We start from the raw sequence: 26,289 nt of genomic DNA, 5'->3' as shown, positions 1-26,289 counted from the left end.
GTAACAGTTTGAATTCTTGAGTGACTGTTATTGATGTGTAATTCAATATATATACAGAATACAATTCACGTTGTAGTGAAAGTCTAATCCTATATTCTAGGCTAGAAATAGGGAACTAACTATGTTGAATATACAGATAAGATATAATCTATAAGTATGCCGGATTGAGGCGGTTGTCGGCCTGAGGAAGTCTGATTCGTCCAGGAGTTCGTTGGATACGGACAGGGTGGGGTGGCCATGGTTGTTGCAGCGCCCAGAGGTAGGAATAAGCCCAAGGCGGGATGAAAGAGTGGCGAAAGTTGGAACCTGTCGATGACCGAGAGCTGTAACGACCCCCTCTGCCTCGGTTATATCGGCTGTTGTGCCTGCCGCCGCGATGGAATTGGTTTTCACAGTGGAGCGCCGGCCGTGCGGGTGAAAACTATGACGGCGATGGTGCTGATTCGGCGGATGCCGCGGTAAGAGCGATAGAATCCGAAGATAGAGTGTTCTTGCGGGCGCGGGCGGTCTTTTCAAGGATGAGCATGGATCTAGCTTTGTGAAAGGGAGGGAGGGGATTCCCATGTCGGATCTGAATGCCAACATTATCATAAGCATCAGTTAAACCGAATATAAGTTGTAAGACCATTTGATCATTGGTAACAGGACAGTCCACATTCGATAATTGACCGGAGAGAGATTTAAGGTGTTGATAGTAGGAAAAGATATCAGAAAAGTCATCCAGCTTGATTTTCGAGAATTCTTGTTAAAGAAAAAGAGCACGAGAGTGCTTGTTGTCTGAAAATATATCTTATAGATGGCTCCAGGCTGTGGCTGCGGTGGAATCTGATTCAAAGATGGTGTGAAGCAAGTCAATGGAGATAGTGCTATATATCCATTGGAGGACAACAACATCGATACGGGACCAGAGTTCAGGGTTTTTCTGTTGTAGGGAGTTGGCGGAAGTGTTTGTGGTTTGAAGGGGAATGATGTGATCGAGGACCTGGAAGGCTTTGGCATAAAGTTTAAACAGGACAACCCAAGTTGGATAGTGTCCTTTTTCGATGTCTAGGGTAATTTTGATAAAAGTGGAGATGTTCGATATAGTGAGGGACAGATGGGTGGGAGAAGTTATGTCGGTATTAGCTGTCATGGTGGTGGAGGTTTCGGTATTAGGAGTTTCGATATTGGAGGTTGCGGAGGTGGTTGTCATTACGGCGGCGGGGGTAGGAGAGAGAGATATTTCGATAGAGAGAGATAAATGGAGATAGATTAGGGTTTGGTCTGTGATACCATATCATGGAACCGATTAAACTAAAAGCTCACACTGATAGTAAAGGTCCAATCATATATCTTATATTAATCTCTGAAATTTCAGAAATTTTGCATCATAAAGTTCATATATATCCGGTGGAGGAGCTAGAAACAAATACTCAGAGGGACAATGATAAATATGTTAAGAATTACATATTTTCCTGGGGACTAAGCATCAGAAATGAACAATTTCGACCTAAATTCTACCTTTGATTCCATACCCGCTAGAGATTTTTTTGGTTCATAAGGGTATCCACCGCCGGCAGCAGTGACTATTCACTTTCGCAGATGGTTTGCACCTCTATGGGTGGGACTACTGGCTACGGAAATTCTTTCCATTCCGAAAGGTGAAAACAGAAATTAAATTATAGATTTCGACAAAAAATTCTGTAAATAATTTTTTTATTGTCCCTGGAATCACGGGTTGGCGGACCATCCGTGACTGCCTTGCCAATGTATATAGCATACAATGGTCAATATAGGGGTGTAAAATGGAAAGAGAATCGACACGTAATTTTAGTGTTTGAGTTTAGTTTAGCAGATAATATGTCATTTTTTAGTTGATATTGACACGTAAATTTTTAGGTTTAGTTAGTATTGACATGCTAATCCAAAAGAATGCCAGCTGATGTGACATTTAGTTTGACAATTTTTAAAGAGTGCTTATTATTGGAGTGATGATGGATGCTAAAAAGTTGACAATTTTTGGCAACCTTGCTACAAGGTTGTCAAACATTTTTTAATGTAAAAAAAGTTGATTTACTTGAATATTGTTGGTTCACATTTTTGATGACTTTCTCTCTCATTTTACTATTGGTTGACAATATTTCTAATTAAATAAATTATATATTAAGTAATGATTTGTGGAGTCATTGCGGCAACTTTTAAAGTTGCTTACTATTGAAGCATTTTTAATTAAAAGTTGTCAAGAGTAATATAGATTACTAAATTAATAAAATATTATATTTTAGTATGGTGTGTTAATTTTTGACACTCTTTGAAACAACCTCTACTGGAGATGCTCTAAGTAATCCATCAATTAAAATGTATACTAGTGTTTTTTGTTTCTAATATAATGTATAATAGTTAATAGTTATAATATGTAGCAGTTAAAGAAATCAAAACATGTCGTATCATAATCATGTTATCTGATCTATATATGATTAGATATGATATAAATGTAATAAAAATTATAATTATGTCAAACAAAATGGATTATCTCTGTACCAATAAAATAATAATAGTATTCTTTTTTCTATATATATAATTTATACCTTGTGAATAATATCATGATGGTGAGATGTCCATTCTTCCATGGTAAAAGATTGTAAAGAGAAATTATCCACCCATATCTCCACCTTAGTTGTATTATTGCTCTGCAATAAGATTAAATTAGAAAACAGAACATTAATCATATTCATAATTAGATTAAAAAAGTTAAATTGATTAAAAGTAATTTGGATAAATATAATATAGTTATCTTAAATAGAATGTCAACAGGAGTGGAAAAGTTAGCAAAAAAAACCAACTTTAAGGAAAGACCAGCACCCATTTTTGCTGTAACTCTGCCTCCCCTATATATTTTACCATTTTCATATCGAATAATAACTGCTACGTTTTCACTTCCATTATTGGTCTGAATCCAGGCTGTAATTACCAAATTAATAACCATATTTATTTATAATTCAAAAACAGGAAAAATATATTATTTCATCATTCGACTTTAACTTTTTTTTTCTTTTCCATAAATAAACGGATGTACTATTAGTTTGTAACGTCCGGATGCTCTACTTTAAAGATAAAATATTGCGTGAATAGGACACGGTTTTACATAATGCTGACACGATTTGAATATATTTTAAATAATAAAATTAAAATTAAATATTATATATATTAGAATTTTAATTTGAAATTTATTTTATTTAGAGGTAGAAAGAACATTATTTCTTAGTTTGGATGAATTATATTATTTATGTACATTATTTTTTACTTATCTAAGCTAAAAAAAAAATGACATTGTTTGCATATTTTAAAAATATAGATTACAAATATGTAGCAGTATTCACATGAACCTTAATGACTAAATGAAGTTATATATTAAACTATTTTAAATATTATAATATATATTTTAATTATATTTATATAATAATTTTTTATTACTAAATAAGAAAATATAAAAATATAAATTTAATTAATAATCAATTAAAATTCACCCAACTAACTATAATATTTTTTTAATAATTTGTCCGATTTCTTGAATCGAGGTAGGGGTGTTCATCGGTCGGTTCGGCCTGAAAACCGAATCGAAATAACCAAAAACCGAATAATCTTAAAAATAAAAATCGAACCTAACCAAATAATAATAAATAACCGAACCGAATGGACCAAATTATTTCGGTTGGTTCGGTTCGGTTATTCGGTTTTCTTATATTAAAAAAATTCATTAACAATTATTTTTATATAACGTTAATATTACATCGTTAATGATGTTGTTGGGTATTTACTTTTTTTTTTTGGTAGAAAAGGAAAAGAAAAAACAAACAACAACAAACTACCCAGGGATTAGCCTAGGGAAGCTAACCCCAATCCTATCTTCTAAAAGAAGAGGAGAAATGAAACTAGGGGAAACAAAAAGGGTAGTAACACCTAACGTCCCCTCATGGCCCGCCGCCGCCAAGCGATCTGCAACTCGATTCTGCTCTCTAAATATGTGACTGAACTCTAAGAACTCAAAGGAGGTGCAAAGCCTTTTAATAGCTTTGATGAGGTTGCGACTGTTAAGACCCATAGTATGATTCTCAGAAATCATTTTGATGGCTTCCATATTATCAGACTCAACAGAAAGCCTCTTAACACCCAGCCTTTTAGCAAGATTGATACCAGTGAGAATAGCCCAGAGCTCCGCAGAGAAAGAAGAACCCAACCCTAAATTCTGGGTGAACCCAGAAAGCCAGGCGCCCCCTGCATCTCTAAGCACACCTCCAGCCGCAATCTTACCATTACTAAGGCAGGAACCATCAGTATTCAGCTTCACAACCCCCTCTCTTGGCCTGCTCCATCCAACGAGATGGACATCACAACACTGGGAGGATCTGGCAAGGGACTCTCCTTTGAAACTATCGATAATAGAGAAAAGTTTTTTCGAGAAGAATTCAGCTAAGTTTGTCATAAATACAGTTTTATCTCCAAAAATCTCCTCGTTTCTCCATTTCCAAACTTGGTGACAGATAATAGCAAAGAAAATGTCACCATGCTCCATGTATGGAAGTAACTTGCCACTAATACCATCAGAGAACCAGTCGACCTCAGAATGGGCCATGAAGGAAGAGAAAATATGGTGTGGGAGAATTTTCCTCCAAACCTCTTTACTATTAGAGCAATCTCTAAGAGCATGGCACAAAGTCTCAACATGGCCTCTGCATCTACTGCAAGCTCTAGAATCAACCAAGTGCCTTCTGTGCCTATCCGAAATAGTAAGAAGCCTGTCCTTAACGCCCAGCCATAGGAAACTCCTAATACGGTAAGGAACTTTGAGGGCCCAAATGGACTTCCAAACATCCGAGGGAGGATCAGATCTATTAATAGAGAAAGCTTCAAAGGCCGATTTGTAAGAATAAACTCCATTGTTAGTCAGCGCCCAGCAATGCCTATCCAAGTCTTCTTCTTGATTACTCACCTTCACTCCCCGAATTCTAAGGAGAGTCTCAAGGCTAAAGAAAGTATCAAACTTCGACCAGATCCAGTCCCCTTCCGAGTCCACCACATCGGCAATCCTCCAGCTGCGGATATCACTAGGGGGGGAAGAACACACATCCATTAACGGTTTATCCCCAATCCAGTTATCAAACCAGAAACTAATGGACTTACCATTCCCCACCTCCAAGCCAACCCCCGAGCAGAACTCATCAAACACAGCGCTAAGCCCTTTCTAGAGGAAGGAACAATTAACAACTCTCTCTTTCGGGCCCCTGAAGATTTTGTCTTTCCGATACTTACCACAAATGAGGCGAACCCAAAGAGAGGAGGAGATTTGCCACATACGCCAAAGGAGTTTCATTAATAAAAATTTATTATTGTCCTTTGCTTTCCTAATTCCCAGACCCCCAGAATCTTTAGGTTGGCAAACCTCACTCCAAGGCACTAGATGGATCTTCCTGCCCTCCGCAGCTTCCCCCCACAGGAACCTACGGTTAATCTTATCAAGATCATTAAGCATAGGGTCCAGAAGCTTACAAGCCTGCATGATGTGATTGGGAGCAGCACAATTAACAGATTGAATTAACGTGAGACGGCCAGCGAGAGACAGAGTCTTGGCCTTCCACGTGGCACACTTCGTATTAGCTCTATCCAAAGTATCTTTGAAGGAGCCCTTAGACACACGCTCACTGTGGAGGGGAACGCCCAGATACTTCCCAAGAGAATCAGTAAGAGGAATACCTGAGAGATTACTTAATCTTTTACAAACTCTCTGATTCATATTCTTAGAGCACATCATCCTAGATTTCTGGATATTAAGTTTCTGCCCAGAGGTCGAACAAAAACAATCCAGAATATCCATAATGACCCTCAACTGCTCCTCATTGCCCTCAAGAAAGATGAGGACATCGTCTGCAAAGAATAAGTGAGTCACCTGGGGAAAGAAGCTGTTGATCGCCACAGGGTGGAAACTCCCATTATCAATCGCATCCTGAATCAGGTGAGAGAGCCTCTCCATAGCAATAACAAAAAGGAAGGGGCTCATAGGATCCCCCCTGACGGATTCCCCTGCCCGGGGAAAATTCCTCCGACATATCCCCATTGACCATAACTTGAAACACAGGAGAAGAAATACATACCTTAATTAATCTTCTCCAGCTGTCCGGGATTCTAGCTCTCTCAAGGCTCTCCATCAAGAAATCCCAATTGATACGATCATAGGCCTTCTCCAAATCCAGCTTCAAAGCCACAATGCCTTTCTTCCCCTTCCTAATCTTCATCGTGTGGACCATCTCTTGGGCGATCACCACATTATCCATCATTTGTCTACCAGGCACAAAACTACCCTGATTCTGACAAATGATCGCAGGAAGAATGCCACGGATTCTATTAGCCATAATCTTTGTAACTGTTTTGTAAAGAACATTACAAAGACTGATAGGTCTCATATGCAAAAAGGAAGAAGGCTTATCAATCTTAGGAATCAGAACTAGGAGGGTTCTATTAACCAGCTCAATATCCTTCGAACCATTGAACACCCCTAAGATAAAATTATAGATGCCTTCCTTCACGACTTCCCAATGCTTATGGTAAAAGCCCACCGGCAGACCATCAATCCCAGGAGCTTTAGAAGCCCCAATGCTGAAGATGGCTTGGTCAATCTCTTTTCGGGAAATAGGTTGAAAGGCATCCTGACTACTTTCCTCACTGATTAAAAGAAAGGTAGCAATAGAGTGAGCCCCCTCCAAAAGAACAGGTTCCTCTTTGAACAGATCCTTATAGAAATCCAAGGCTAAGTTCCGAATAACCTCATCTTCATACACCCAATCACCATTAGAATCTTTAATGGCCTCAATTCTATTTCTCTGCCTTCTGATCAGGGTAGATAGATGGAAGTATCTGGTATTACAATCCCCATCTCTAATCCAAGACTTCCGAGACTTCTGGAACCAAAGGAACTCCTCCTGCCTAAGCACAGCCTCCAGCTCCTTCTGAAGGGATCTGAGGAGGCCCTCCAGGCTATGATCAAACCTCCCCTCCAACCTTCGTTGAATGCCCTCCATCCTCTTTAATAACTTGTTCTTCCTTCTGATAATATGCCCAAACACATTCCTATTCCACCCCTGCACCTTATTCCTAAACCCTTCAGCAGCTTGCAGGACATTCGAATGAGGTTTCCAATTCTCGTGAACGAACTCTTTGAACTTAGGATGGGATTCCCAAGCCAACTGATACCGGAACGGTCTCTTACCCCTAGGATGCTTACCTCTCAAAAGTCTAAACAAAATAGGACAATGATCCGAATGACGGAACGGGAGGTTCAACACAGAACACTCAGGGAAGGAAGTCAGAGCTAAAACATTAGCGTAGACTTTGTCTAATCGAACAAATGTATTATTACGCTTCCAAGTGAATTTATGACCAGAAGCCCCCAGATCGGAAAGCCCACATAAATCCATACTATTCTTGTGGTGAAGACAACGATTGACATAATGATTGGATCCCCCTCTCTGATCACTCATAAAGGCGATATCATTAAAGTCACCCGCCATAAACCATGGCTCAGAAATGCTGACACTCATAGAATAGAGAACCTCCCAGAGTCGTTTTCGATTAGACAAGATAGGATCGGCATACAAAAGGGTAATCAAAAAAGGAGTATTGCCGGAGATACTCACTTTACAATGAATGAACTGCTTATCCATGCTAAGAACATCAAAATGAATCCGATCTGGCCTCCAAAAAAGCCAAATCCCCCTAGCTCGGCCAGTTGCCTCCGATCTAACACAGTACCAGTTCTTAAACTTCTTAACCACCTCATCTGCTTTCTCACCACTAATCTTAGTTTCCAAAAGAGCAAAACAAGATGGATTAAACTGCTTAATAAGATCATTAATATGGATACGGGTAGCCTTGCTAGCCGCACCCCTAACATTCCAACATAACAAATCCATAGAAAGGAGGACAACTGACCACACCCCTACCCTAAGCCAGGTATTTACTAGGGGCTCCTGAGAGCCTTACCGAGGTACTCGCAGGCCCCCTCTTATCTGGAAAAGCCAAAGTGTTAAGGGCACTTTTTTGTTTTCCTTTAAGCTTTTTCATATTAGTTTTGTTAACTCCCATAGATTTCCCAATCCCAGGATCAATACCAGGAACAGGAATACTAACCTCATTTGATTTCTTCATCCTTCTAGCTACAAGGGTCAGGGTCCCCCCCTGGGCTTCATCTTTAGAGACAAAAAGCGGGTTAACAAATTCAACCACCTTCTCGACTGGATCAACAGACTCCAATCCTAGCATGCTCTGATCCATATGATTCTCATCTTGGTCCGACTCTTGAACTTCCTGAATCATCAGGGCCCCAAATCTGGAACCAGGCAAGACTGCTGAAGAAGCCCCAGTCTCCTCCCTAGCTTTGAGGACAGGCTTCTCCTTGACATTTGGAATAACAGTAGCTTTAGAAGAAGGGGACTTAGAATTTGTGATGATATCAGGAGGACAATTGTAAACAACTGAAGGTTGATTCCTACGTCTAGCGGGCCTCTTTGCCACCATCCAGAGACCAAAGTTCCCTTCGTTCCCCTGGTTCCCTCCAGTTATCCCCACACTACTCTCAACCCTCTCTTTAACAACCTTCTCCCTTTTAGGGCAACTCTCCTGAGAATGACCATACATGCCACAATCATAACAAATGTTATGTAAACCTTCATACTCAATGAAGAACACTTTATCCTGAACACAGAACTTTGATAGTAAAGGTTTAGCCAGATCAACATCTATACACACCCTAGCAAACTTTCCCCTAATGGCCCCAATTGTAGTTTTGTCCACATGGTGGACCTTACCAACCAAACCTCCTATTTTACTAAGAAAGTTTTCACTGTAGTACTCAATGGGAAGGCCCGGGAATCTTACCCAAGTCAAGATCATGTTAACCGAACAGTCGTGAGGATTAAAATTAGGAACCCAAGGCCGTAAGGCCAAAACATGATTGGAAATGATATATGGGCCTCCCTTGATAACCGAATTATAATCCTCAACCCTGGTAAATTTAATGACATAGTAGTCATTTTCCAGGTCAGTAATACTGACTTTACCTTTCCTTGCCCACTGCGCTTGTATTCTTTGGGCAAAATAGTTAAAACTAATTCGCTTACCCAGGACAGTAACAATCAAAGACACCTTCCACTTCTCTCTGAGCTCACGCTTCTCTACAGCGAAAAGTCTAATGACCGGACAGAGAGGATCCTCCTGGCCATTATCTTCCTTATCAGAATCCGAGAACATATCATCAAATTCTCCCACCATTAAAACTTCCTCTAAAACCGGCTCTTCCTCAGCCACCCCCATGACCGTGTCCTTCCAAGAGTTTTTACCAACCTCACTCATCTGAACCCTAGGTCTGGGGGAAACCGACTTCCCTTGAGCTACTCCTTCAACACCAACCCTTCCCGATTTATTAGAAACATCCAGACCCGAGGCAGCCTGCCTCCCTGCCGTTGCCCCTGCCTGCCCATCACTGCCCGGAGAAGAGGATCCCGCACTAGGCACTGCGCCGATAGCCCCAGCCCACTGCCCGGCCGAGGAGCCGGCAGCGCCTGGGTAGTGCCCGGTACTATCGGCGCATAGCCCTGCGCCAGGCACCCCCCGCCCCGCATCTCCCCCCGAGATTGGGGGAGCCTTGCCCCCTGCATCAGAGAACCCAGCCGCCCGCATATCCCTTTGATCCGCCCCCAGCCGCAGGATAGCCTCCCGCGACATCACTGCCGACTCTACCGCCCGCGGATCACACAGATCCGACCCCAGCCGCAGGGGAGCCACCCGCGAGATCCCTGCCGACGCCCCATCTATGCCCACAAGATCCCTGCCGACGCCCCTGATCTCCCCTGCCTCCACTCCGCCGAGCGCCCCGCCCCGATCTACACCAGGCGCACGCCCGCCGCCAACCATACACGCCTCACCCTTCTCGCCCCATACCACCAGGTCGCCGCCCCCTTCCCTGCCGCAAACCCCCTCCTGATCCGACCACCCCTCGCCGCCCACAGCCCCCCTATCCCTAGATCTATCCCTAACTCGTTTCACCATAAACCGTAGTTCACCAAAGTTGTGTTGGCTAGTCCACGGGCAGAAGGAGAATAGTATTTATTAGGAGGCGGAAAATCAGATTTGTTGGGTATTTACTTATATATATAACAATTTTTATTTTTTATTTTCCTTTTTGGATTGAAAGAAAAAAAAGAAGAGAAAGAAAAAAACATCGAAATTTTATATAGAAATGAAATCAATCTTAATTCCAAATATGAATTAGTGTATAATTGTACTAAATTGATAGATAAACATTAAATAGACTGATAATATAATCAGTTACAGGCAATCCAAAAACTATCATGCTTAACAAAGGTTCTAATAATATAATTCTAAATCAAATATAACTTAGAATAATAAATGACATACACTAATTATATAATAAATCTAATTTCTAATTATATTTAATTTCTTTCGGTTTTTTCGGTTAATTTAGTAATTTTGATTAAAAAACCAAACCGACCGAAATTACCGAAATATTATAAAAATAAAACTGAAACCGAACCTAATAGACCGAAAACCGAACCGAAAAACCGAAATTCATCGATTCGGTCGGTTATTTCGGTCCGGTTTGATTTTTGAACACCCCTAAATCGAAGCTCGTCAGACATCCTATCCACCCCACTAATTATAATGTTTTTTTAATAGTTTATCCGATTTTTTAGTTCGAATCTCGTCAGACATCCTTTATGTGGATTCTCTCTCAATTAAAGCTTTCTATATAAGCTAGGATTCGAATTCGAGATCTAACTTAGACAACTTAAAGTTCTTAACCACTCAAGTCAGTCTTAACCGATAAATATAATGTTTCTTACAACTTTGATATATATATATATATATATATATATATATATATATATATAGGGGAGGGATCAAGTGAGAACCTCCTCTTAGGTGAGGACACTTCCTTATGGCGAGAACACTCAAAACTACGTCGTTTTGAGTATAAAAATCAATAAAAATAAATAAATGTTGCTTGAGGGAGTTGAACCTAGACACTTCCATCTACACTCCACCCTACTTATCACTAAGACAATTGTTTCTCCTGTACATTATAACACGCGTGCTGCTTAATATACCATTGTACTAGTGGCTTCTATATTGTTTAATATTTGAGGCATGCACTTATTAATATCAATTAAATATGCATAATAATGAATTATTAATAGAAAAAAGAAATGTGCATAATAATGAATTATTAATAGAAAAAAAAAAATCCAAGAACATCCGCCAACTTCTTATTTATTTAATTCCTTTATATTTTTGTAATTTATGTTATATAAGAAAATATATTTTTTAAAACATACGTTAGAACATATATTTTAACTTTTAAAACATGAACTATGAAGTTTAGAACATACGACATATTTTTTAGAACATACGTTATGTTTTTTAGAACATGTGTTATGTTTTTTCGAACATGAGTTATAAATTATATTTTTGGAACAAATGTAAAAACGATCCAGATATCTACTGATTTTTTTAGAACATTATACTTAATTTTTGGAACACAAACTATAAACTTTAGAACATACGTTATGTTTTTTAGAACATACGTTATGTTATTTAGAATATGAGTTATAAATTATATTATAGCACAAATGCAAAAATGGTCCATATATTTACTGGTTTTTTTAAAACATTATACTTAATTTTTAGAACACAAATTATAAAGTTTAGAACATATGTAACAATATTTAGAACATCGTCCTTAACATTTTAAAAGATAAATTGCAAAAATATAGAGGAATTAAATAAATAAGAAATTAGAGCACGTTTTTTGAATTTTTTTTCTATTAATAATTCATTATTATGCACATTTCTTTTTTTTTCTATTAATAATTCATTATTATGCACATATAATCGATATTAATAAGTGCATGCGTCAAATATTAAACAATAGAAGCTACAAGGGAAGTTGTATATTAAGCCGCACGCGACATAATATACAAAAAAAGTAATTGTCTCAGTGATAAACAGTGTGGAGTGTAAATGAAGGGTCCAAGGTTTTTGAACCCCATCATCAGCAGCGTTTTTTTCTAATTTTCATACTCAAAACGACGTAGTTTTGAGTATTCTCACTATAAGGAAGTGTCCTCATCTAAAAAAGGTTCTTACAAGAACCTCTCCTATATAATATATATATATATTGTTTCAAATAATTAATTATAATGGACATTATAAGCATTAAAACCAAAACCCAATTATCTGCTCTGCCGACATAAAAAAGAAATTAATAAAAAGGAAAAACAATAACTATCAAAAAAAAAAAACAAAAACAAAAGGAAAAACAATAAGGGGAGAAAAATATGGGCCATATTGATACTTTTTTATCACGTGGAAAATAAAAGTAAGATGAATTGTTTACTGAAAAGGTTGATTACCTTGTGAATTTTTAAAATGTTTCAAATGTGCCTCAATTTACATAAATTTTCCAGCATTTTCTTTTAAAACTTATGTAAAATTTAGTTAATTAATTACTTAGTTAAAAAAACAAGGTTAAACGCGGAAGATATATTGTACGAGTTTTAAAAAGCAAAAGGACAAATGTCGAAGTATACAATTTTAATATTTGAGAAGATAAGTTTTATAGTTCAGCAAGTAAAAACCTCTTTTTTAATCCGTTATGTGAATTATATAATAACATTCAAAAATACATGCAACACATCTTCCACACGCAACTTACTTTTTTCTTTTTTCAACTGAGTGATTCATTGATTATTTTATAACTTAAAAAAAATTTGAATATTTTATATAAATTGAAGAGACTATCGTGACACTTTAAAAGTTCAAGGAAAAATGATGTATTAAGAGAACAAGTTGTTTTTAACCGTGCGGTTGACGGTAAATTTTCAAAGTCCAGCCCGTTCGGACTGGACAAAAATTTTTTAGCCTCCAACGCGTTAAAACTGTAAAAATGTTATCATTTCTTAGAAACTAGCATTGAACTAATAGAAAATTAAACATGTTTACTTTTTTTTACTGGTAAAAACATAATAAAAATGAATATTAAATATAAAAGTGTTATCAAAATAAAAATAAAATAAATAAAAACTTTTTAAAATAAAATGAGATTGGAGGGAGTTGAACATAGGACATTTCAAATAGAAGTAAGCAGTCTTTTTTATCATAATGGAGGGGACGAAACCCCGAAACACAACAAAGAACAAGCTAAGTGATACTAGTCATCCTAGGAAGACAAGTACCACAAATATCAGAGAATAAGATATCTAGGATGCCTGTAGGGGCACCTTACACTCGTGAAGACCCAGGGGTAAACTTCCTGCGTAATTCGCCATCTAGTCCGCGACATGGTTACCTTCGCGGAGAACATGAATCAATCTAACCTCTTCCCAATCATGTCTTAACAATCTTTGACACTCATCAATCAGCTAAAAGAACCTATTCCTATGATCCTTACCATTCTTCACCAAATCCACAACCACAAGCGAGTCCATTTCGAATACAACTCTACGGAAATATCTATCCCAAGCAAACTTCAACCCGAAGTACAGACCCCATAGCTCCGCAAGCACAACACTGCAAATACCTAAGTTAACAACGAACCCTCCTACCCAAAAGTAAGCAGTCTTAACCATCTTATCTACTTTTAAACATTAAAATAATACTACATAGAGTCAATATAATTCTCTCCAAAATATTATCTGACACCATAACTAATTTTTTTTTTCTCAATTCTCCGGCGGCCTGCCGGGGCTCGAGCCCACCCCAACCCAACCCTCCTAGTTCCGCCCCTGTTATCACAACCATCAAGTATTGAAAAAAAAAATCATTTTCTCCTCTATCATATGCATCTATATATTATATATATATAAGATCAACTTCCAACCTAGAACCTTAAAAAAAAAAAAAAAAAACAAACTTAAACCCAGAAAATCCAAGGGCTAAAAATACTAATAGAAATGTGACCATTTATCCTGACACACTGTCCGGGATAGTATTCACAGGTTATCGAAAAATCTATTGAATCTGTATATAGATATCCAGACATCTGTCAGTCAATCCTGGATCCGTGCTGACGAATTGAGAAGTCAAGGTCCAGTTTCAAAAATGGAATTAGAGGGAGAATTTCTCAACTTCATCAAGGTATGGATATTGATTTTTCTATCTCTATCTTACTGCTATTCAATTGGAAAGATAATCCCAAAAGGTTCAACAAGGTTGTTTTTCTTATTACCAATTATTTGCCTATTTGTTCTTCTTCCTCTCAATCTTCATTCCATAAATCTTGGAGGTATGACAGGTTTCTTCATTTCTTGGCTTGCAAATTTCAAGCTCTTACTTTATGCATTTGGTCTTGGTCCTTTATCATCTCACCCTTCAATTTCTTTAATCCGATTTCTGCTTCTTTCTTGTTTCCCTATCAAAATTCAACAAAACCCATCTCAAAAATCTCATCTTAATGCCCAAAATGAAGAAAACCCAATTCAAAAATCTCATCCAAATGGCAAAAATGAAGAAACCCCATCTCAAAATAGCCAAAGTAAAAAATACCCAATTCCTCAAAAATGTCAAAAGTCATCTTTTCCAAATTATGTCGTCATAAAGTTCATACTTTTGTTTATATTGATTCGTGTGTATAATTATAGAGAGTTTATACACCCAAAGGCAATTCTGGTCTTATATTCTCTTCATATATACATTTTTCTAGAATTGGGTTTCGCCATTTTGGCCATCCTGGCTCGAGCCGTCCTGGGTTTTGAGCTCGAGCCACAATTCAACGAGCCGTACAGATCAACTTCGCTACAAGATTTCTGGGGAAAAAGATGGAACATCATGGTCACAAGTATTCTACGTCCGACTGTATACGAACCTCTCCTGAGAACAGTTTCTCCAACTATTGGTCGCCGGTGGGCTCAACTTACAGCAATTATGGGGACCTTTGTGGTGTCGGCGGTTATGCACGAGCTTATCTTCTATTACTTGGGGCGCGTGAAGCCCACGTGGGAAATCAGCTTCTTCTTTTTGCTTCACGGAGTGTGTTTAGTGGTTGAGGTGTTTTTGAAGAAGGTAGTTAACGGCCGGTGGCGGTTTCCGATGTATATATCGAGGCCATTGACTGTTGGGTTTGTGTTGGTTACTTGTTTTTGGATGTTCTTTCCGACTTTTCTACGGTGTAAAGCTGATCTTAGAGCGCTTGATGAGTACGTTGTTGTAGCTGCGTTTGTTAAAGAATGGTTGTCAAGTTTTGTTTTTTTATGAACTGTTTCATATATTAGTTTTCCTCTCCTTTTCTTCATCAGCCGTCGACTCCCTCCTCCCTTTTCTTCTCCTCCCTTTTCTTCAGTCGTATATCAGTTTTTCCCCTCTTTTTCTTTTTCTCCCGACTACTCACATCAAGGTTCAAGTTGCTTCTATCTAGTTGAGGAGGAAAACCTATTTTTTCTATTTTTGCTTTTCTAGTGTACTAGTTGTGTTTTTTTGTTGCGTTATATCAGTTTATTTTGTTTGGATCCGATATATTTTATTTGATCTATGAATCCGTTTGAAGTGCATTTGTTGGTTAAGATCTTTGCTTTTGTAATCTTTTCTGTTGTAGCAAGTGCAGAAAAGGTAGATCTTATCTTTAGATCACTGGATCTACGAGATTGCAAAAGAAGGGACTTAGATCCGAAGTTTCAGAATGGTTCAAGACTACAGTTGCTCCGCTGCGAATCTGGAATTACGATAAATATATGATTCAATGGTTTTCTATTTTAGATGTACCTTTAATGGTCTGTTTTTCTTTTTATTAGTCATTTTCTTACCCGTCTGGATCATGTATTAGGCTTAGCCTATATGTATGTGAGGTTTTACTCCTTAATCTTTCATGTTGTACTAACAATCTTATTATTTAATGAAATTTTAGCATTCCCATAAAAAAAAGTTTTTTGGCTTAAGATTTGGGATTAAACCAACAAATGTTGTTAATTAGTAAAATAATTCCTTATATAAGTAAAATTAAAATTTATTTTTTGGTTCGTAAGTGTATCCATCGCCGACAGCAGGCCACATAAATTCTTTCAATTTCTAAAGAGGATGATCGAACCCTAAACCTTTAGTTAAAGGAGTAGGAACTTTTATCACTCTAGCATAACCCCATGGTTATTTATTATTTTTTTTATAAGGAGCTATTTTTAAGTTATAGTTACAAATAATTCCAATAAATAAACATATTGACCTTATTATGGCATTTAAAGTGTCATAATGAAGTAAAGTTGATACAAAAATCTTGTACAGATCTGTAATAATTGCAGTGGGTTTATATTGAAGTCATCTACTTTCCTCTTTGAAAATGACCGAAATATATAAGAAATCAATATAAAAAAGATTACAGTATATTAAATAAATTAAAAAAATAAATTAAAAAAATATTTATGTAATTTATTTATGATAAATATTTATGATAAATGCTAGATTTAATACTAACATTTTGAAAAAGTTATGGATTTAGCATTGAGGTTTAAAAGGGTTTAAATTTAGTTTTAATGTATTTATAATATTAAAAATTAGAAAAAATAGTTCTTTTTTTTTTTTGGTAAGAAGGGAAGAAAAAAACAAACAAACAAAAACCTAACCCGGGATCAGTCTAGGAAGACTGACCCCAATCCTATCCTCAAGAAGAGAAGGTAACAGAAAAGAAGGAGGAACGGAAAGGGTAGAAACACCTAACATCCCCCCATGCCCAACAGCTGCCAAGCGATCCGCCACGCGGTTTTGCTCCCTATAAATATGGGAGAAGGTAAGAGAATCGAAGGCAGGACGAAGCCTCAAGATGGCTTTAATGAGATTCTGACTCTTAAGACAAACAGTCTGTCTATCCGAAATCCTGTTGATAGCCTCCAAATTGTCAGACTCCACCAAAAGTCTTTTAACACCCATGCGAATGGCGAGTTTAATGCCAGACAAGATCCCCCAGAGCTCTGCAGTAAAGGAGGAGCCCGTACCTAAGTTATGGGTAAACCCAGCCAGCCAGACGCCACCAGCATTCCAAATATCAATAGTTCTAATTTGTATAAACATTCCAAATATCAATTATATCTAAGATATTTAATTTATTATTAATAAAATTATAATTTTTTTTGTTAAAATGCTAAAAATTAAATCAGCTACTTATAAGTTAGGTTTAATAGACATTCAACCCCCTAAATTTGTAACTTTTTTTTCATCTAGCCCCCTTAACTTAGGGGACAACCTCTCAACCCCCTCAACTTTTCAAAAACATCACATACAACCTCTTACTTCCCTATGTTCGGTCAAAATATTGACCCGTGTAGAAAACGCGCTTGCCTGTTGACCTCACCAATGCCACGTGTCATTTTTTTATTAAATTTTTCCAAGTGATTATTGTATGCGAGGTGTTGTCGTTGTTTGTCGTCACAACCTTATCGAGGTGCTGAGGTTGGCGGTAGTGGTCGTCAAGGTGAAATCACTTGGAAAAATTTAATAAAAAAAGTGACACGTGGCATTGGTGTGGTAAACAGTCAAACGCGTTTTCTACACGGGTCAATATTTTGACCGAACATAAGGGTGTAAGGGGCTGTATGTGATGTTTTTGGAGAGTTGAGGGGGTTGAGAGGTTGTCCCCTAAGTTGAGGGGACAAGGTAAAAAAAGTTACAAGTTTAGGGGGTTGGGTCCTTATTAAGCCTATAAATTAATCACAATTTTTTTGTGAAGCTGTCTAGAATATTTATTGTGTTATTAATATAGTTACAAAAAAAAAAAACCAATAAAAAATTTACGAAACTGTTTTAATTTATCAATAAATTTATTTTAAAAGTACGATATGTCAGTAAAATTAATAACAACCAAATTAGTATTTTTAAATTTTCAATTGCACAGAGCTAAATTGATTCTTCTTGGAAGTATTAGAGTTAAATTTTATACAATTTCATACGTTAGGCTAAATCGCCAATTCACTTAAAACGTCAAAGTTAAATTTGGTCCTTATCCCTTTAATAAATTATTATGAATCATGATTAAAGTGTGAAAGATAGTGATCAAACTAATTAGTGTAAAAAAAACTAATAAATATACTGTGATCGAACAGTAAAAGGTATTTATGGATTGAGAAGCAAGGTATACTACGTGTCGCCTTTTGACAGGTGAATGTGTTCCCAGATATCAGAGACTGATATTCCTCAAGCCTACTAAATCCGTGATTCTCGCGTAATGACTGGATCATTGACTAGGTATAGTGAGACTTTCCAGATCAAGCTTTCTAATACGTCGTCGTTCTATATTCTATTTTACTGAGCAGATGCCACCTGCTCTCTTTTTCTGAGAGTTGGTTTCGGGTCCTTTAAACGCTCTGTGACAAAGTTATATTCATCTATTATCAGTTGCAATAAAGAAATATATAAATGTATATTAATTTATTCAATATAATATTTTTTTTATATAAAATAAAATTGGAACTATTTTTTAACTATGGTTAAAACAACCCTACGGGAAAATAATTGCTAACCATTCTTAGCTTAGCAATTATTTTCCCAATTAACCTAAGTTTTCAATACATTTTGGAAATATTTCAATTTTGTTGTTGTTGAGGTAAATTTAATGAGAAAATATAGTGAATTTTATTTGTTATTTGTTATTTTTAACTTAATTCGGTTTGTTCGGTTTAAATCGAACTGAACCGCATATTTCGGTTCAGTTTTAATTCGATTTTACCTATTATCCGGTTCGGTGTCGGTTTGAATTATTTTGATCATTTCGGTATTCGTTTTCTTTATTCGGTTCGGTTCGGTTCGGTTTTGTACCGATGCACACCCCTAGACGTGAGATTTGAGAAATGAGAGGTTAGATGACAATGTAATGAGAATTCAAGTCATTTTTCTATGTAATGGGGATTACAAGATTTCTTCAACAAAATTTAACTCAAGGTTTTCTCATTCCATTACAATGAAATTGTAATATGCAACCAAACATGGTAATGAGCCTTCAATGTAATGGCCATTCCATTACGAAGCTCATTACGTCTTACCAAACGGCACCTAAGAGTAAATTATTTATATTATTTTTAGAGAGTCCATTTGGTATGTCGTAATGCAATGTAATGTAATCAAGGTCGTAATGTAATCAAAGTTGTAATGTAATGGAATGAAATAGTGATTCTATTACCATTTTTGGTTGACAATTATAATGTAATGTAATAACCATTACAATACTTATATTTTCCTAATTAAATGCAATCATAAAATTTACTTATATAATTAAAATCAACGAAAAATGTGAAAAATCGAATCGAAATCAAATATAAAATTAGATTAACCGAAATCAATAAATTATTGTATAGTTTTTCGCTTTTTCATATTTTTTTTTTACATTTTTCTCGTTTCTTTTAATTTTCATTTTCACCGTTTTTCTATTTTCTCATTTTTCCGGTTTTTCTATTTTTTTTTCATTTTTCGCATTTTTTCGGTTTTTCAATTTTTTTTTTTGCATTTTTCTCGTTTTCAATTTTCATGTTTTTCTACTTTTTGCGTTTTTGACAAGAATGAGAGGTAAGATTGAGAGGTGAGATTTGAGAAATGAAAGGTTAGATGACAATGTAACGAAAACTCAAGTCATTTTTCCATGTAATGAGGATTACAAGTTTTCTTCAACAAAATTTAACACAAGGTTTTCTCATTCCATTACAATGAAATTGTAACATGCAACGAAACATGGTAATGAACCTTTAATATAATGTCATTCCATTACCAAGATCATTACATCTTATCAAACGGCACCTAAGGGTCTCTTGGAGATGCTCTTAGCACCTTATTGCAAAAACACTTAAAAGTTGAATTTTTTTATAACGGGACAGGACTAGTACTGGTTCCGCCAGTGGCGAATACATGATTGGTCGGTTGGAAAGCCGATTTACACGTGCGTGTGTAAAAAAAAAAGTTTCTGCTAAATTGAAATTGTTCAAAAGAAAATTCGTATATATATGTGTTATAATCTGAGTGATCAAGTACAAATGTAAAATTTCTCAAAATTAAGTTACATTGTGTTTAAGATTCTTAACATTTAAAATAAATGTGTCTAATAGAAAAAGTCGGATTTAGGAGAGAGCCTAATAGGTCAAAAAAATTAGAAACTTGAATTTAAGAAGTGCTGATAGGCTAAAAAATTTAGAAATTCGAATTTAAGGAGGACGAACTAACAGGAAAAAAAAGAATTTTGAATTTAGAGATGTCTTAACAGACGAAAAAAAAGAATATTGAATTTAGATAGGACTTAACAGATAATTTTTTTTAAAAATTTTGGATCTAGAGAAGATTTAACAGGATATGAAATGCTAATTAATTAAGCACCCCATCAAAATTTCTTGGAGACAGGTTCAGAACTACCCCTAGTCATGGTGGTTCTAACGGTCGGAGGGGTTCAAGACTCCCTTGGCCCCCTCCTGGTATCCGCCCCTAGATTCTGTCCACTCAAATGATGCCACATTAGCCGGCCAGAGGGACCTGATGCTGGTCCAGAGTAGAATTCTCCTTAAAGTATTATGATACTCATAATATTATAACCAAGAAATACATATTGTGTTTTTAATTCTGTACAAATTTGCATATAGGACTAAATTAAATCTTTGTTCGTAACCATTTCATGCTTCTTGTAGTATCATTGATGAAATATTGCTCTAATTAGAAGCAATTACACAGACCAATTATTGATTAAATACAACATAATCAGTAATTAGAGATGGTAACAGTTAATTTCAGACATTAATAGGAAGATTAACAATCTCAGTTAATGTATCATCTTTTCTGAGATTATAACTGAAACTTGTCCAAGAACTAGTAACTGGGTGTTTAACAGATATGTTGTAGTCTCCATGATATAAGGAAACTTCAACGAATCCTTGACTGTCTGATTTAACTTGTGTAGTCTGAGATTTCCATTCATCAATAAGTTTATCCACAACATCTCCGGAAGGTGTGTTCTTGAAATCTCTGTCGGCTAAGGTTGTGACATTGAAGCCTGCTATTGCCGGTCCGACAAACATGATAATCCCTTCCACGCCAGGGTGACAGTACCCTTCTCTTAGTACTTGTTCCAAGTACTCTGCCTGTTCGATAAATTAGGATATCAAAATCAATTATCATGTTACAATCGTATTGTATAGCGTTAACTAACTCTCTTATAAGGTAATTTGAGTCGCTATTCATCTAATCACCTTAAAACATTTAATAATGTATAGCTCTGGCAAGTCTTGAAAAGGGGTTTGAGGGTGCAAATGCAACACCACATATCCTCTTTCGAAATAAAATTAGAGGTGTCAAAATAAATCATAACACATTTAATGATCCACTTAACTCATATAATAGATGGATTAGGCTGTGAGTTAATTAACTTGACCTATTAATCCATTTAGAAAACATTAAATAAAATTTTAAGCAGATAAAATCAAGGGTTAATTTAAAAAAAAAAACACTATGGTTTCACGTTTTCGCAGATGGTACTTGAGGTTTTTTTTTCTAAATTTTTAATTAAATTTAGTTAATTGGATTAAATGAGTCAACTGATATAATCAGTTTAATAAATGTATTGAATCATGTTAACCTATATATATATAAATGAGTTTCTCGACCTCTCTACTAAATGAGCTGGGTTAGGTTGACCTGTTTATTAAATAAGTTTAGTCAATTCTTTTATTCATGTTAACACCTCTACCTGAATCACATCACATGGTAGATTTCAGTTATCAGGAGCAAACTGCTATGTTAGGGAAAAATTTTACACATACGTATATAAAAAAAAATTTCACGCTACCTTGACACTACAAACTCGAATCTTCCGGAGACAGGGAGACTGAAACCATTCCTCGTATGAATGATTCCGACAGCCAGAGGTGGGTTAGGGTCCCTCCAGGCCCCTCTTTGTCTCCGCCCCTGATCTGCAGTGCAACAGACCCCTGCCCCCCTCCCTCTGCTAATGATATATAGTACATTTTTTGACGAGACAAGCTGAATTTGTAAAATTACCTGATTTGGGCCTCTATCAACATCTACTTCAGTTAACCAAATAGGCAATCCTGTCGAAGCTAAAATGTCCAAAGCAGCTCTCATATAAGCAAGATTTGGCTGTTCATAATTAAAATGTCCTTGCACACCTATTCCCCCCAACACATTCTCATTTCCAGGATATGACAATATCTCCTTCAACCTACTCACATATCTGCCAGGACTCGAATCCTCGTCCTGACAATCCTCAATCGTATTATACTCATTCATAAACATTCTCGTCCCCGGATCAATCTCATAAGCCCTCGAAAAGTACTCGGCGGACGCATCTTCCCCAAGCCTATCCTCATAAAACCTGAAATGTAGATTCTCATTCATCACATCCCAAGCAATTAGCTCCCCTGAATACCTCGAAACAACGGAATCAATCCTCTTCGAAGCAGCCTCTCGTAACTCGTCAGGTGAAAGATTGTTAACCCAATCCGGTTGATACTTAGGATCATCCCAGAAAATGTTGTGGCCTCTTATACAAATGTTGTTGTGTTGAGCAAACTTTACCATAGCGTCTGAAATGGTGTAATTTTCGTGGCCTCGTTTCTTCTCGGTGCTGTACCATTTCATTTCGTTTGTGAAAGTAGTGTACTTGAATCTTGAAGAGAACCATTTCTGATAATCTTTGTTTTCTAGAATGTAATGGTTCATACCACATCCGAATGGGAAACTTGTCTCTGTTTGTTCTATGGATAATTCTGCATCTTTAATTGCATTTCTGTTTGCATCTGTCACTTGAAATTTCACTTTGCTTTTTCGTTCCTGCACAATTTTTAGTACTTTCTGTTAGCAATTAATATGCTTAGAACCACGGAGATTTCAGGAATTACAGAGTAAAAAGTACACATGATCCGATTATACGACATGAAATCGATACATAATTTTAGTGTTTGAATTTAGCTTAGTAGATAATATGTCATTTTTTAACTGATACAAAATTGATACCTAATTTTTTTGATTTAGTTAGGGTTGACATGCTAATCTGGAAATGACTTGAAATGACACGAATATTAAAAATTATTGTTATATTCTCTTAATTTTTTCATGCCACGTTTCTTAATAAAATTAATTATTATTTGCAAACACGAATCGAACATTATCTATTATTATAAACACATTATACGACTCTCAACATGATATAGAGGTTCTTTGGATGGTTAGTGTTAACATATTAGACAAAAAAATAATATAAAATATTTAAAAGTAAAATCATATCTATCTATGTTTTTAAAAGTCACAATTAATATATGTATATAGTAAAATTACATTTGACATGAAAACGGCACACGAAATCAACACTAACCCTATTATAATACAATTTTTTTTGGGTTAGGTTAAAGTTACTCATTTTGACACTAATCCGAAATTAATAATACACGAACCCATAATTGCTACCTCTAAAGAAAGTGCATGGGAGCCATTAGACCACTTGTCACCAGAATCGACCTTAACTAAGGGTGGTTCCAAACACACTTACGCCTCGTAAGAGGGTTTGGAGATATTGTAATTACATTTCGTTGACTCTGTTGCTCTTTTTTTTGTCACAAAAAGTTTAGGGATAAAAGTGTATCAAAAGTAATAATATAAACTATTCTTTGACCTTAACTGCCGGTTTAAATTTTTGATTCAATTAGTTCGTTGGTATGAGAGCTTTTTAGACCAAGTGGTCGAGATTCAAATCCTAACAACACATTTATTAATCTCAATACATGATAAAATAATTTTGTATTGCATATACTTCAAGCTTAGGTGGCATTCACGAATCGCATGTTGGGTATATTAGAGTTAAATAGATTGTCTTGGATTTGGAAATGAATTTCAAAGTCCAAGCCTAGAGCCCAACACAGTTTGAGCCTGTATAAATGTTTAGTAGGCTAGAATGGACCTGGGCTAATATTTTTGGGTTCAGCCTGATTCAGCCCATAACCACGTCTAGCCCATAGAAGTTTTGATCCCAGCCATTTTTTTAATTTTTTTTTCTGAGGAGTATATATATAAAATACAAAAATTATAAAAATAATAATAAAACTAAAAAAAAAGTGTTGTCTAAGTAATACACCAATTAGAATGTATACCAGTTTTTTTTTCTAATATATAGCTGTTAAGGAAGTCAAAATCTATCGTGTTATAATTGTGTTATGTGATCTATATGATATAAATATAATAAAAATTATAATTACGTCAAACAAAATGGATTATCTCTATACCAATCAAATAATAATAGTATTTTTTTTCTATATATATAATTTATACCTTGTGAATAATTTGATGATGGTGAGATGTCCATTCCTCCATGGTAAAAGGTTGTAACGAGACATTATCCACCCATATCTCCACCTTAGTATTATTGCTCTGTAATAAGATTAAATTAGAAAATAGAACATTAATTATATTCATAGTTAGATTAAAAAAAATAAGTTGAGTAAAAGTAATTTAGATAAACATTATTATAATAATATTTTACCTCAAACAAAATGTCAACCAGAGTGGAAAAGTTAGCAAAAAAACCAGCTTTAAGGAAAGACCAGCACCCATCTTTTGCTGTAACTCTGCCTCTCCTATATATTTTACCATTTTCATATCGAATGATAACTGCTACATTTTCACTTCCATTATTGGTCTGAATCCATGCTGTATTTACCAAAATTAATCAGCACATTTATAATTAAACAGGAATTTCATCATTCTACTTTTACCTTTTTTTCTGTTTATTTTGTAACGTATGTATTACTATTTTATAACGTCCCGATGCTCTACTTTAAAATAAAATATTGTGTGAATAGGACATGGTGTTACATAATACTAACATGACTTGAATATATTTTTAAATAATAAAAATAAAATAAAAGATCATATATATTAGAATTTTAATTTCAAATCTATACAATTTTTTTTTTTAATTTAGAAGTAGAAAAACTAACCAGAAAAAGTGTAGAGATTTCCTTGTTGAAATTGAACTTTCTGAGAAATACTATCAAGTGAATTAGTTCTGGAATGTGTAATAATATATCTGTTTCTTCCATCCTTTGAGAATCCTTCTGAAATTTCTGCTTTACCAAACACATCCCAACCCTCCAAACTATCACTAAATTCTGCATTTTTTAGAATTCCTCCTCCATATTGTGCTTTTTGGGGCTCTTTCAAGCACTGTTTTAATAAAAATATTTAATTTCTTAAAAAAAAAAAAATTCAAATAATAAATGAAAAATGCTAAAAAAAATAAATAAATATAATTTTCTTGCCTCAGTTGTTGCAGAATAGTCATAGGAGAGAGCATTAATTCCATGGCCTGCATATATTAATAAATTAATTATCAAATAATTCATGCAATTCTTATGAACCAAGAACATAGGAAATTAATAATAATTACGGTCTACTGTTTGTTGTTGTAGTCGGCAGAAGTTTGCTAATTTTCTTTCTAAAATAGCTAGAACTAGGGGGCTACCTAGGGGTCTAACCGTCAAAATTTGGTGGCCACTCGGAAGTAGCTAAGTTTGAGTCCCGGATTGTCCGATGTCCTAGTTTCCCAACTTCCTAGTTGCCCAACTGCCTATCAATAGTTGCTTCTCGATCCTAATAACCAACTGGGTTTTATTCTAGTGTTTGGAGCGAAGAAAAATGAAAAGAGCTACGAAAAGGAGAACTAAACGGAGTCTCAGAGCATGATTAGTTAAATAAAGAGAGTGAAAGGGAGAGATTGAGAAGGGAACCTGAAGAAAGGAAAGTGCAGAACAGCAACCATACATATGCTCTGGCTGTTGTTGATGGAGAATTCCACATTTTTGCACAACAAAACATATAAATGGGGAGAAATTATAATATATATAGTACTTTTTTTTAAAAATTTATTTATTGAATTCAAAAAAAATTTATTTATTGAATCATATATAAGTTTTGAATTGCAAAATGACAAGGTAAAATGATGAATATGGAAGAAAACAAACAAAGTCCTTAATTTAATTTTGTTTGTGATGAGAAAAACAAAAGATAATGAATCAACATAAAAAAAAAAGCCTAATTCACAAAATAATGTTAGTCCGTGTTGTTGGTGTAAGAAAATTCCCAAACATTTTATTTTGTTACACGGGTGGGGTTAAGGATCCGGGGGAACAAAAATGAAAGATTCTAATTGTATAAGGAAGACTAGAGCCACTAATATCCGAAAAGAGAAAATCATGGGTGCTTGCAAAAGGCACATCACACTCA

The 26,289-nt window shown here is 35.6% G+C and overlaps 2 protein-coding genes across 2 annotated transcripts; one reads left to right on the top strand and one right to left on the bottom strand.

Annotated features, from left to right (window-relative positions):
- The first annotated feature begins 13,923 nt into the window (after positions 1-13,923).
- On the top strand, positions 13,924-15,977 carry LOC136226958 (acyl-CoA--sterol O-acyltransferase 1-like). Its single transcript, XM_066015671.1, has one exon. It carries the CDS (start codon positions 14,149-14,151, stop codon positions 15,298-15,300), a length of 1,152 nt encoding a protein of 383 aa, XP_065871743.1. The 5' UTR covers positions 13,924-14,148; the 3' UTR covers positions 15,301-15,977.
- A 4,666-nt stretch (positions 15,978-20,643) lies between these two features.
- Positions 20,644-26,014, bottom strand: LOC136226677 (endo-1,4-beta-xylanase 5-like). Its single transcript, XM_066015297.1, has 7 exons — positions 25,794-26,014; positions 25,326-25,372; positions 25,005-25,230; positions 24,548-24,714; positions 24,337-24,435; positions 22,054-22,845; positions 20,644-21,137 (listed from the first exon to the last, which is right to left on the bottom strand). Exons 1-7 carry the CDS (start codon positions 25,879-25,881, stop codon positions 20,787-20,789), a joined length of 1,770 nt encoding a protein of 589 aa, XP_065871369.1. The 5' UTR covers positions 25,882-26,014; the 3' UTR covers positions 20,644-20,786.
- Between the last annotated feature and the right edge of the window lie 275 nt (positions 26,015-26,289).

The sequence above is a fragment of the Euphorbia lathyris genome, chromosome 4 (genome assembly GCF_963576675.1).
Source record: "Euphorbia lathyris chromosome 4, ddEupLath1.1, whole genome shotgun sequence".
Classification (NCBI taxonomy): Eukaryota; Viridiplantae; Streptophyta; class Magnoliopsida; order Malpighiales; family Euphorbiaceae; genus Euphorbia; species Euphorbia lathyris.
Note: the sequence above shows the minus strand (reverse complement) of the source record. Positions and strands in the feature narration are given on the sequence as shown.